The sequence below is a fragment of the Cynara cardunculus genome (assembly GCF_001531365.2).
Source record: "Cynara cardunculus var. scolymus isolate 2C chromosome LG 1, CcrdV1, whole genome shotgun sequence".
NCBI classification, from domain to species: Eukaryota; Viridiplantae; Streptophyta; class Magnoliopsida; order Asterales; family Asteraceae; genus Cynara; species Cynara cardunculus.
Window position 1 is genome coordinate 39,089,478 of NC_037528.1, and position 11,484 is coordinate 39,100,961.

The following is an 11,484-nucleotide window of genomic DNA, read 5'->3' on the forward strand; positions in this document are numbered from 1 at the left end:
AAAAGTAAGCAAACTTGGCTAACCAAACAAAACAAAACAAACCCATGAAGAGAAGTAAACAGGAGCAAGTAAAATTATGTATCATGAGCAACAAGTAAACAACAACACCAATGGGTAGAATCAAATTAAAAATAAAGCAACAATAAAATTTGAAATTGCCCAAGCAAAACAAAACAAAATAGAGCAAAGAAGAAAATAAAACAAAGCAACAACAAGTATCTAGAAGATGAAGATTGTAAAGAAGAAGTGAAATCACCTCGTTTTTGCATCATCTTGAATAAGTATGGTCAAAACATAAACCTACGACATTGTAGTTGTAATCGTATCATAATTAAATGTGGAGATTGAGAAATGCACATATATGGAGAAAACGAGAGAGCGATAGATGTAGAGACAGGAAAGCGAGAGCGATTGATGGGAGATGAGAAAGCTAGAAATGGAGAAATTACAAGAGAGAGAGAGAGAGAGAGAGAACATACCAGATCGGAGATCGAACCGAAGAGATCGACTAGAGGAGATGGTACACACGAGCTACACAAATCAAGATAGAGAGCGTTGGATGATTTTGGTTTAGGGCAAGGAACTTGTCGGAAAGGAATTGAAATCTGAGAGATATCTCATGAAATTGTGAAATATGTGAATTAAGGAATTCAATGGAAATAAAAAGATTCCATCACTTTTATTCTGTGAACCAAAGATGGCATTTGAGATTTGGTCAAAGGATTTGGCCATCCAATTCCATAAACCAAACAGCCCCTTATGTTTGTGGGATTTCAATGAAAGCCTCTGATTTCAAATATAAAAAATCCTTCAAAGCAAATGTAAGATTGAAATGAAATTCAATTCCAAATCCAATCCAATCCTACAAACCAAACAGAACATTAGAATTTGGTGATTATTTTAGCCGCTCGATTCTCCTTCAAAATGACTCTTACTTCATCAGGTTTATTAAGAGACAATCAAATAAGGTTGCTCATGGTTTAGTTTAGGAATCCCGTTTATCTTCTTATCCCACTATGTACTTTAAGTTGTCAAGCATTTTAACTCAATCCTTAAACAATGTTTGCTCTTTAAAAATCCATTAATCTAATTCCTAGTTTATTTCAATGTAAATAGTTCGTTTTTAACGATCAAATTCAAATTCTAAACAAACCACAAGACCAATAGTGTAATTCCCTCTTTTAAAAATAAAAATCAACCTAAAGAGTGTGATCATAATATGTGCATTTTGTCCCTAATTTTTTGTTTGGAACATGAATTAGTATGCTTAGATTAGCAAGGTTAAAGTTAACAAGTGCGCAAGTTAGAGGCTTCCTCCGGACCTCCGTTTTGTCCAAACCTCAGCTCTCTCCTTTCAAATCTTGAGCTAACTATTTTTTGGTGAAGTTCATAGAAAGAGAAGGCTACTCGGTAACGATGACGGAGGCGTCAATTAGGAACAAGCCGGGAATGGCGAGCGTCAAAGATATGCCTCTCCTCCAAGACGGTCCTCCTCCCGGTGGTTTTGCGCCGGTTCGGTACGCAAGGAGGATTCCGTCTAAAGGACCCAGCGCCGTCGCCATATTCCTCGCCGCTTTTGGCACTTTCTCTTGGGGTATGTATCAGGTCGGCAAGGGCAACAAGATCCGTAGGCAAGTCTTCATTTTCAGTAAACCCTTGTCTTTTTTAAATTTTCATTTATTGAATATACGATTGAAATTAGGGATCATTCTGTAGATGATTATAGTGGAATATTGATAAAAGTAACGTAAAACTGTAAAGGATCTGTTAAAATTTTAGAAATTTGAGTTTGATCATATTTAGGTTTAGAACAAGCCTGATGTTTCTTACTATCACCATTGGTGATAAGATAGCTACGTTTCAACTTTAATCGGTGGCTCTGTGTTCATATTCAAGATTGATATGGATATGTAATTTTCTAGAGAAAATGAAAAATGCATATAGCAAATACTACGAATTGAATCTTTTGATGATAAATTTGTGACCAAAAACCATGTAAATTTAAGTTTTTTTTTTTTGGAATGGAGGGAACAAGCTAATGATTATCAAACTAAATATTGGGGGAGTGGGATAAGAATTGAATTTAAATCATGTAGCTTTTGGTGGCTTACAGTTGATTTAGAGATGGCGAGGTTATTCTATTTTCAGTTTTGTATACTTCAAACAGTAGAATCAATTTGTTACAGATGGCAGTTTTCATTACTCATTATTTGATTTATGCGAAAGTATAGTAGAATCAATTTGTTTAACACTCTCATCAACATGTTACTTTACAGATGATTCCAGGCCATCTAGAAGAGAATAATGGACTCCACTTTTAGTTTATTATTGTATTAACATTTGGTAGTCTGGAATCCATTGGTTTTGTTAAACCATGACATCACACATTCTGTTATAAGTTTATAACAGATTTAGAGGCTACATGTACGGTTGAGATCTCTACTAAATGTACGTCAGGATCTAGTTTAGTACTTCGATTTGTCTAAAAATGATCATTGTAATAGCCATTTCTTATCAGTCAAGAAATGAAATTGAAATAAATCCTTTCAACACTGTCCAGGAGGTTGATTGGGCCATTGGCTACCATTAAAAGGGCCCCGGCCATTTGAGAAACTTTACGAACTAAAATTCCTCATGGCAGTATTGGTTGAGATTTTGAAAGCCGGAGGGGATGAAGTGTGATGTAGTAGTCATGCCTCAAGTGTGGAAGATGACCAAGAGTTCTGATGCGGAGAACGTATTGGAACAAGTGGAGAGAGACACAACTACAGGGTCAAAATCAGACCCAAGACCAGCAAGAAGATGGTGGTCCTCATCTGTATGTGTTTTGTTGGCAACAATCAGACTTCAGAGAATCATTAAGACGTTTGTCTTTGCTATAATATTCTAAAATTGAGTCTCCCCCTTTTTGAGCGTTGTCAGTTAGGTATGGATTCGGATGACCCGAGCTTGTGACTTAGCAGTATTGAGATTCTCCAAGGCATGCCAAACTGCCGAGGATGGACAATGTTGAAGTAGCTGGCTAACGATGGACTCAAATAAAGATGAAATAAGGCAGACTGTTGAAACCAGGTAATAATTATTTATTGTTTCATCTTGGAGAATGGAGATGTTGAATGAGTGGAGAGATAGAACCATCAATAAATCCACAAAAGTTTCTCCCGATATAGTTATGGGAGCATTTGTGCTCCGCAGAGAAGATAGTTATCATTTGATAACTTGATTGAGACCAGGTGTGATAATGATGATAAATGATTTGAGGTACTGGGGGATGAGACAAAAGAAATTGTGGTAGGAGTTCCCACCATATTGCTGTAGATCTAGGGTTCTGATACCATAAAAGAGTTGGAATGGTTTCTATTTCATTTCTTGCTTGATTAGAAAAAGCTATTATGATGGTCATTTATAGACAATCGAAGTACTAAACTAGATCCTGACCATACATCTGGTAGAGATCTCAACCGTACATGTGGCAGCTATATTTGTTATAACAGAATGAGTAATGTCGTGGTTTAAAAATGCTTGTTTCTGTCCACACACCATTGCACATGATTCACTTGATTAGCGGAACTTACTACCATTAGACACCTTTCTGGAAACCTGGAATAATAAATCCTCTGAATCACCTAGTTGACCTATGTTGGTAATTGGTAGTTTGAAAGACACCAAGTCTGAGGATCAATATTAGGATCTTGCTTAATGTTTTGAGGTTAGATAGGCATTAAACCTTGGCCGTGAATAAACATTGATGTGAGTATTACCTTTTAAAGAGTTGCGTCTAGTTGACATTATGAAAGATCATCATAAACTTTTTGCCAACTGAAATTGTCTGATCATGACATACACTTTGGACATTTGGCAAATAATTGACTGCTAGCCACTGGCAGCACTCTTTCAACTATTGGCCAACAAGAACACCCCAGATAGTATATAGAAAGAACTTAAAAACGAGTCACTAGAAAATTATTTTCTCTAGATATTCATATCATTTTTGAATATGAACACCAATTAAAGTTGAAACATAGCTTTCTTATCTGAAATGGTGAGAGTAGGAATCGCCGGTTCCAATATCTCTATGTGTTCTAAACCTAAATATGATCAAACTCATATTCCTAATTTTTTAATAGATCCGATACAATTTTACTTTAGGTTGACCAATATTTCCACTTCGATCATCAAATAGAATGCTCCCCACAAGCCTGACTTTTTGTATCTCCCTGTGTTATTTCTCCCTCAGATTAGGTGTAGTGTTTGATTTGGACTAAGAAGGTTAATAGTTTTCAGAAGGTTGCAAGAGATCCTCAAATGACCTGGGCCCAGGGATTGAAATAGGGTCCAGTCCTAGGGAAACAGGTCCAAATCATAATTGGTCCTGATCTATGGCCAGGCATAGAAGGAGCAATCACAGATCACCATTGGTCCAAATATTGTTGGTTATAAAATAAAAAATGCAAGTTACAAGCTAAAATAATGAAATGTTACAAATTAAAAAAAAATTATACAAATTACAAAATATCAAATATAGAATAATGATATTAATTTGAGATTATTAGTTTAAAGTTGCAGGCATGGTTCTTTACATGCTTCATCTAGTCATATTCATTGATATATTTTTCTCCTTCCATGGTAATTTTAGGCTCATGTGGCTTCCTTCGTCTTCTAAAAACTTGTCATCAATTAATCTATACCATCTTCAAATCAAGTTGCAATGTTGTGTTCTTGTTTTTGAGTCGTAATATCCTTCAAGCAAATACAAATATCCAGTTACTCTGAGCAAAGTTGGCGCAAGAGTATCTGAATGAGCGTTTTCGAGGTGATTATTGCTACTTAAAAAAGTCAAAATTCGATAGTTGATTAAAACTAGGGATAGCTCAGAATAGTTTAAGATAACACCTTACAGGCTGACTGGTCCCATCCTGTCCCAACCGTCTGGGCCGGGTTTTTTTGCCTTCCCATTTATTTTGTTTATCTGCTCACGTCTTCTCCACGTCACTTATGTTGGCAAACAATAACTACAATCATTATATAAAGTGGATGTTTATGATTCAGGGCGATAAAGGAGGAAAAATATGCTGCCCGCAGGGCCATTTTGCCGATGCTTCAAGCAGAAGAGGATGAAAGGTAAGCGCAAATGCTGGTCTTTTCTTATTCTTATTATTAAGTGCCTTGGCTTTCTTGGGAAATAATTTGTTTGAATTTGTATTTAGATTTGTAAAGGAATGGAGGAAATATCTAGAAGAGGAGGCCCGAATAATGAAAGATGTGCCGGGGTGGAAAGTCGGTGAGAGCGTCTATCACTCTGGGCGATGGATGCCTCCTGCAACCGGTGAGCTACGACCTGAGGTTTGGTAAGGTATGGTGGCGTTATCACTCAAATGACTGACGGGTGGTTGAGTTCATGTCAATGTTATCACAAGTCTTTCTGGAAAAATAAAACCCGTTGTGGTTTGAGAAATTCAACAAACACTCGTTTTGTGGATTCATTTGCCATATCAAGTGTATTACTGTTTGCAATTTTCCCATGGTATGATAAATTTTCAGGGTCTTTCTTAATAAATTGGTTTTTTCTTTTATCTTCGTGAGTAGTTTGTTGAACTTGGATCCACTTCGCAATTTTGCACCTATGTTGCTTAATGGATGATTGGTTGATTTTTCATAAAGTCCTGTATGGATAAGGTTCTATGTGAACTAATCTCTTTGTATAGGTTGTGAGGATTTTTTCATAGATGGAAGAAGTGTGTTTTTTAGTTGATAGAGACAAGTTTGGAAAAAAAAACTTGACTTCATGAAGCTCCCCTAAAAACTTGTTGAATCAGCCATTTTGTACACCATTAAGTGACTTCCAACCAATCGCTTATAGCTGATCAAATAAACTCGCAGTCCCATTCATTAAATTGCTAACATACAGGTGTTTAGAAGTTATTTACTAACAAACAGGTTTTTAGAAGTTGATTTAAATGAGAATCGTAAATATTTTGAGAGGCTATAAACTATTTATGTCCTCTTCATGATGAAAATTATTTAGAGTAAACTATAATTTTGGTCCCTATGGTTTACATAAATCATCAAAAATGGTCCTTAGACTTCAATAACTATAATTAACATCCTCACCGTTTGGATTTTGCATTGAAAGTCTGTCCCTGATCAAACTTTGTTAGATTTCTTTGTCAAGTAAGGCGCATTTTGGTTGTTTTACCTATTTCTTTGTCTTTTTCTGTTTTATTTATATTTATAAATTTTTTAAAAATTTTCTTAATAAAAAAAATCAAAAAGATAATATTATTGGCAAGGAAAAAAAGCCAAGCATAGAACGGGCTAGTTAGTTACTAGATAAATCCCTCCTGAATTAGAGGAAGTGAAAACATGCGTCAAAGCAAAGGTCATATTTTTTTCCGTCCTCACACTATTGTACAAATAAATTTCTCCCCAAGGGCAATTCAATGGCTTTATGGGAGAAATAAGGGGCAATTCAATGGTTTATGGGAGAATCCTTATATCTCTCTAAAGTGCCCTTCTGAACGAGGCAGAAGAATATATATATATATATATATATATATATATATATATATATATATATATAAGTTCTCATTCTAATCATCCGGAAATAATTCGAAAAACCCCCATAGAAGAAAAACCCCTTAGATCAAATATTATGTCTAAGAAATTTTCTTTCAAATTCTCAACTTCTCAATGTTCGAAATCTTTTGATTTCAATCTGATCATTGCTCCTGATGTATGCTTAAATTGTCTCAACGACAATTGTAAGCTTGTTTGATCAATAAAGATATTTTTTCATATTTTTGCTTGCCTATTCATTACTATATCACTCTAGAAATTTCTATTTCAATTATTATGAACGGTCCTGTCCCGAATGGTATCAGAGCCATGTTTTATGTTCATAGGAAAGAAATGAGTTATGCTATTTATGTTAATGAATGCGTCATGGAGATGAGCTTGTTCCATAAGAAAATGAGATTTTATAATGATAATTGGATATTAGCGTTGGTTAGTTTTGATGGGCGTTGGAGTAGCGTAAGTCACGCACCAGGGAGCGTAAGACGTGCAGCTGTACCAGTCCAAAGGAACCACTAATAGCCCAAAGATCATTAGAAAGATCTAATTTTCTTAGAAGAACAATACTCAAATCTAAGCACAAGGGAGTTAATAAAAATAAAATAATGAATTTATTTCCTAAAAGACATAAGTCTGGCGATGAAATCAATGAATAACAAGATCTTCATTTAAATTTATCAGAAATTCATATTAGTGATATAGAACAAAGTTTATCAGACTGGACAATTCCAAAACAAGATGTTAATACAATTTATAAAATAGGTCATTTTGATTTTCTTCAAGGTTATTTAATTAAAGCAACAGAACAAACCTTATCAATTAATAAAGATTATGAAAATCTTAACCTTTTATCAAAAACTGGTATAATTCAACACAGAAAGAAATATAAGTTCTTACATGTTGGGTTAATTCAAGTAGCAATCAAAGCACTCTTTAGACTAGGCATAGATGCCCCTGTCCTTTTAATTCTAAGAGATGCTAGGCATACTAACTTTAAGAATTCAATATTAGCAATGGCAGAAACTAATATTTCTAATGGTCCAATTTATTTCAATTGTTATCTTAATTTCTCAGTAGGATTATTTGATCCAAATATTCTAGATACTTTAGTTTTAACAATTAAAACTAAGAATTTAGAATTCAAAGAAGACACCAAAGCTGTCGCAGTCATCTAACGAATTTGACTATGTCTTCAACAATCGAGCCAAAGACTAAGATAGCAAGTCCAAAAAATGAAACTATAATATTTGAATCAAACCCCCTACACGCTAAAGTTCAAATTCCAAACGCCTTAAATGGAATGAAATTACTCAATCCTGTAACTGAATTCTTCAAAATATACATCAACCTAACCAAATAGAAAATTTTAATCAACAATCAAATATTATTGAACATAAAGATGGGTCAATATATATTAATTTCAAATCTTTTCCATTTGTTCCAGCAAGATTTTCTATTGGATCAACCAGTAGCGTTGATATGAAAACACCTTTGATTTCAAAATCTAAATCCTTAAGATATGTAGACTTCAATACAAATATTCCAAAACCAATTTATCAAGAAAATGATTCTAAAGGATATAGCCCTACCCGTTCAGAAGTTTTATCTGAATTAAATAATTTCAAAAAAAAATCTTATGAGTAATAAATCTCAAATTCTCTGTAATATAAAAAAAACAAAAAAAAAATAATAGAAGATTCTTGGATAAAAATAGTTAAAGATTATAAATATTTAGAAACATTAAAAAATGATAAACAAGCATTAATAATAGAAATCTTAACACAAAGACAAAATAAGCAATTAGTTCCATGTTATATATTTATAATATTATCAAATATCTCAACACGTATTGAATGGGTGAAATAAATTATAAACTCCAAATTTAAAGAAATTAAATATTATTCAAAAAAATTAATAATTTGTTAAAAATAAGTAATAAAACCTAGATATTTTAAAATATTTTCATCTCTCTTAGCTGAAAAAACTTGTAAAATGTCTCAATCAACAATTAATATGCAATATTTTTTCAAAGAATTTTATGCTGATCATAATAAAGAAAAACGAGAATATTATTATAAAACAATTAATGATTCAAATAAAGAATTTTTGCATCAATTAGCATGGAGAAAATATATTAATCAAAATGATGTTCATATAACATTTTTTTTAATTGGTATGAAATGTCTTGTAGACAAAAAGGAATATTTAATCCTTTCCTTTTAATTAATAATTCCCCAAAAATTACTCAAGAATATAAAAATATAAAAACTGATACAAATATCATAAGTATTCATCCACCAAAAACGTCAATATTAATTCAAAACAAATATGTAGCTACTCCTCTTGTTAATGTTACAGAAAATACAGCTAAAGATGAATTAATAAAAAATATTGCGTATCAAAATAATTATTCAAATGAAATATTAAGTACTATAAGTCAACAATTAAGTAGAGTCGAAAATAATCAATATAATAGTAAAGAAAAAGATGGCACATCTCAAGAGAAAGATGGCTCATCTACTCTGTCAAAAACTTATGTGGAAAATCCAATATTTATTCCACAACAACTTGATCCAACAACAAATTTAGGATATAATAAAAAATTAGTCAATGAATTAGAACAAAAATTAAGTGGAATGAAAATTAATACAATAGATCAAAATATTGATAGCTCTTCAGAAACTGATGAAGGCTGCAATCAAGTTGCTCAACTTCAAAATCAATTCTCAAATAATGTTAATAGAGTCAAATTTAAAAGTACTGTTTTAACAAACAGGCCAAATACCTTTAATTATTATCCTAGACCAACTTTTTCAGATGTTCAATACGAAGATAGAGAATTCTCTATGAATCGTAGTCAATATGATGGTACATCCGTATATGAATGGAATATAGACGGATTAACCGAACATCAAATCTTAAATATGATTCAAGAAATAAACATGGCTGCAAATGCTTATGCAATTAAAGGAAATAATCAAGAACAAATAGCTGATTTATTAACCTCTGGATTTACTGGCAATTTAAAAGGCTGGTGGGATCTATATGTTACTAAAGAAGAAAAAACGCATATACTAAATGCCAAGAAATCTGTGATCAAACAAGAAAATAATCAAACCACTACTACTCAAGAAGATGATATTATTAATACGTTAATATACGCTATTATTAAAAATTATATAGGTGATCCAACTTTATTCCAAGAAAAGAGTGCTGAAATACTCTTAAATCTAACTTGTAGAAAACTTCAAAATTTTAGATGGTACAAAGATATATTCCTAACTAAAGTTATGTTAAGACCAGACTGCAAAGAAGCTTACTGGAAAGAAAGATTTATTGCAGGTCTACCAAATCTATTTGCAGAAAAAATAAGAAATACTCTAAGAGAAAAATACACTAATCAAATTCCTTATAAAGATTTAACTTATGGTGAAATCATTAGTTATGTTAATAAGAAAGGTTTATCAATATGTTCAGATTTAAGACTAAAAGCAAAACTCAAAAAGGATAGAATTTCAAGCAAAAATGAATTAGGATATTTTTGTCAACAATATGGATATCAACCTATTTCAACACCATCTTCATCAAAACATAAAAAAGATTCTAAGAAAAGATTTTCGAAAAATAAATTTAATGAAAATTATGAAGAAAAATATAAAGAAAAAAAAGTAAGTAAAAAACCTTATAAAAAATTCAACAAAAAACCTAATAGAACTTATCAAAATGAATCACATGATCTTATAATATGTTATAAATGTGGAAAAACTGTTAAGAAAAGAATTAATGATTTAGATATTTCTGATCAATTAAAGCTCAAATCAGTAGATTAGTTCTTAATAATGACAGTTCTGATGATGAATCAAACATCTCAGACTATGATCATAAAGATCTCAATATTGTTCAAGATTATTCTTCATCTGAAGAATCTGAGTCRAGYTGTGAGTGTATAGGAAAATGCACTTGTAATCAAATAAATGTAATTACAAATGAAGAAAGAGAAATTTTAGAACTCTTAGATAAAATTCAAGATAAAGAAGTTAAAAATCAAATAACTAATAATTTTTTCAATAAACAAAAAGAACCAATAATTTATACTCAACCTTTTAATCTACAAGAACTTTATTCAAGATTTACAAAATCAACTACTCTAATAACCATTGAAGATTTACAAGAAGAATTAAAAATTGTTAAGACCGAAATAAAACAAATAAAAGATAGGTTATCTAATGTTGAAAAAGACAAAGAACCTATTGAACAGACAATAATCAAACAATTACTCAAATAAAAAATAAATTAATTAATCCTATAAATCCTTCAAAAGGAATAACTTCTCAAAAATGGAATGTTTACATTAACCTCTGTATTAATAATGAATTCAAAGTAACTGTTCTAGCACTAATTGATAGTGGTGCTTATATGAATTGTATTCAAGAAGGAATTATACCTACAAAATATTATGAGAAAACAAAAAATCGTTTATCAACCGTAAGTGGTTCATCACTCAATATTCAATATAAAGTTTCAAATGTTCATCTATGTAATAATAATTATTGTTATAAAACTTCTTTAATACTTGTAAAAAATCTAACATCTACTTTGATCCTAGGTTACTCCATTTATTACACAATTATACCCATTCTCAATCAATCAAGATGGTTTAATTACCAAAGTTTTAGATAAAGAAATATTTTTTTAAATTTGCTAGTCCAATTGTTCATAATGAACTAAATAATTTAAATAATAAAATTAATTAAGTAAAATTCTTAAATGATGAAATAAGTAGTTTAAGAATTTCTAAGAATTTATCAAGTTCATTCATTCAAAATAAAGTAAAAAGAATGAAAGAAAAATTTGAAAATAATGTTTGTTCAAATACCAAATGCATTTTGGAACCGAAAACAATATATAGTC

At 31.4% G+C, this 11,484-nt stretch overlaps 1 protein-coding gene across 1 annotated transcript; it reads left to right on the plus strand.

Annotated features, from left to right (window-relative positions):
* The first annotated feature begins 1,338 nt into the window (after positions 1 to 1,338).
* LOC112517589 (NADH dehydrogenase [ubiquinone] 1 alpha subcomplex subunit 13-A) lies at positions 1,339 to 5,573 on the plus strand. The gene is made up of 3 exons (XM_025124943.1): positions 1,339 to 1,631; positions 5,050 to 5,121; positions 5,208 to 5,573. Exons 1-3 carry the CDS (start codon positions 1,417 to 1,419, stop codon positions 5,350 to 5,352), a joined length of 432 nt encoding a protein of 143 aa, XP_024980711.1. The 5' UTR covers positions 1,339 to 1,416; the 3' UTR covers positions 5,353 to 5,573.
* The last annotated feature ends 5,911 nt before the right edge of the window (positions 5,574 to 11,484 follow it).

Bases quoted from the DNA above. Each gene is read 5' to 3' on its own strand.
- LOC112517589 (XM_025124943.1), top strand. From the start codon at position 1,417: ATGACGGAGGCGTCAATTAGGAACAAGCCGGGAATGGCGAGCGTCAAA. The intron at 1,632-5,049 runs GCAAGTCTTCAT...TTTATGATTCAG, and splicing joins AAGGGCAACAAGATCCGTAG to GGCGATAAAGGAGGAAAAAT. The intron at 5,122-5,207 runs GTAAGCGCAAAT...ATTTGTATTTAG, and splicing joins CAAGCAGAAGAGGATGAAAG to ATTTGTAAAGGAATGGAGGA.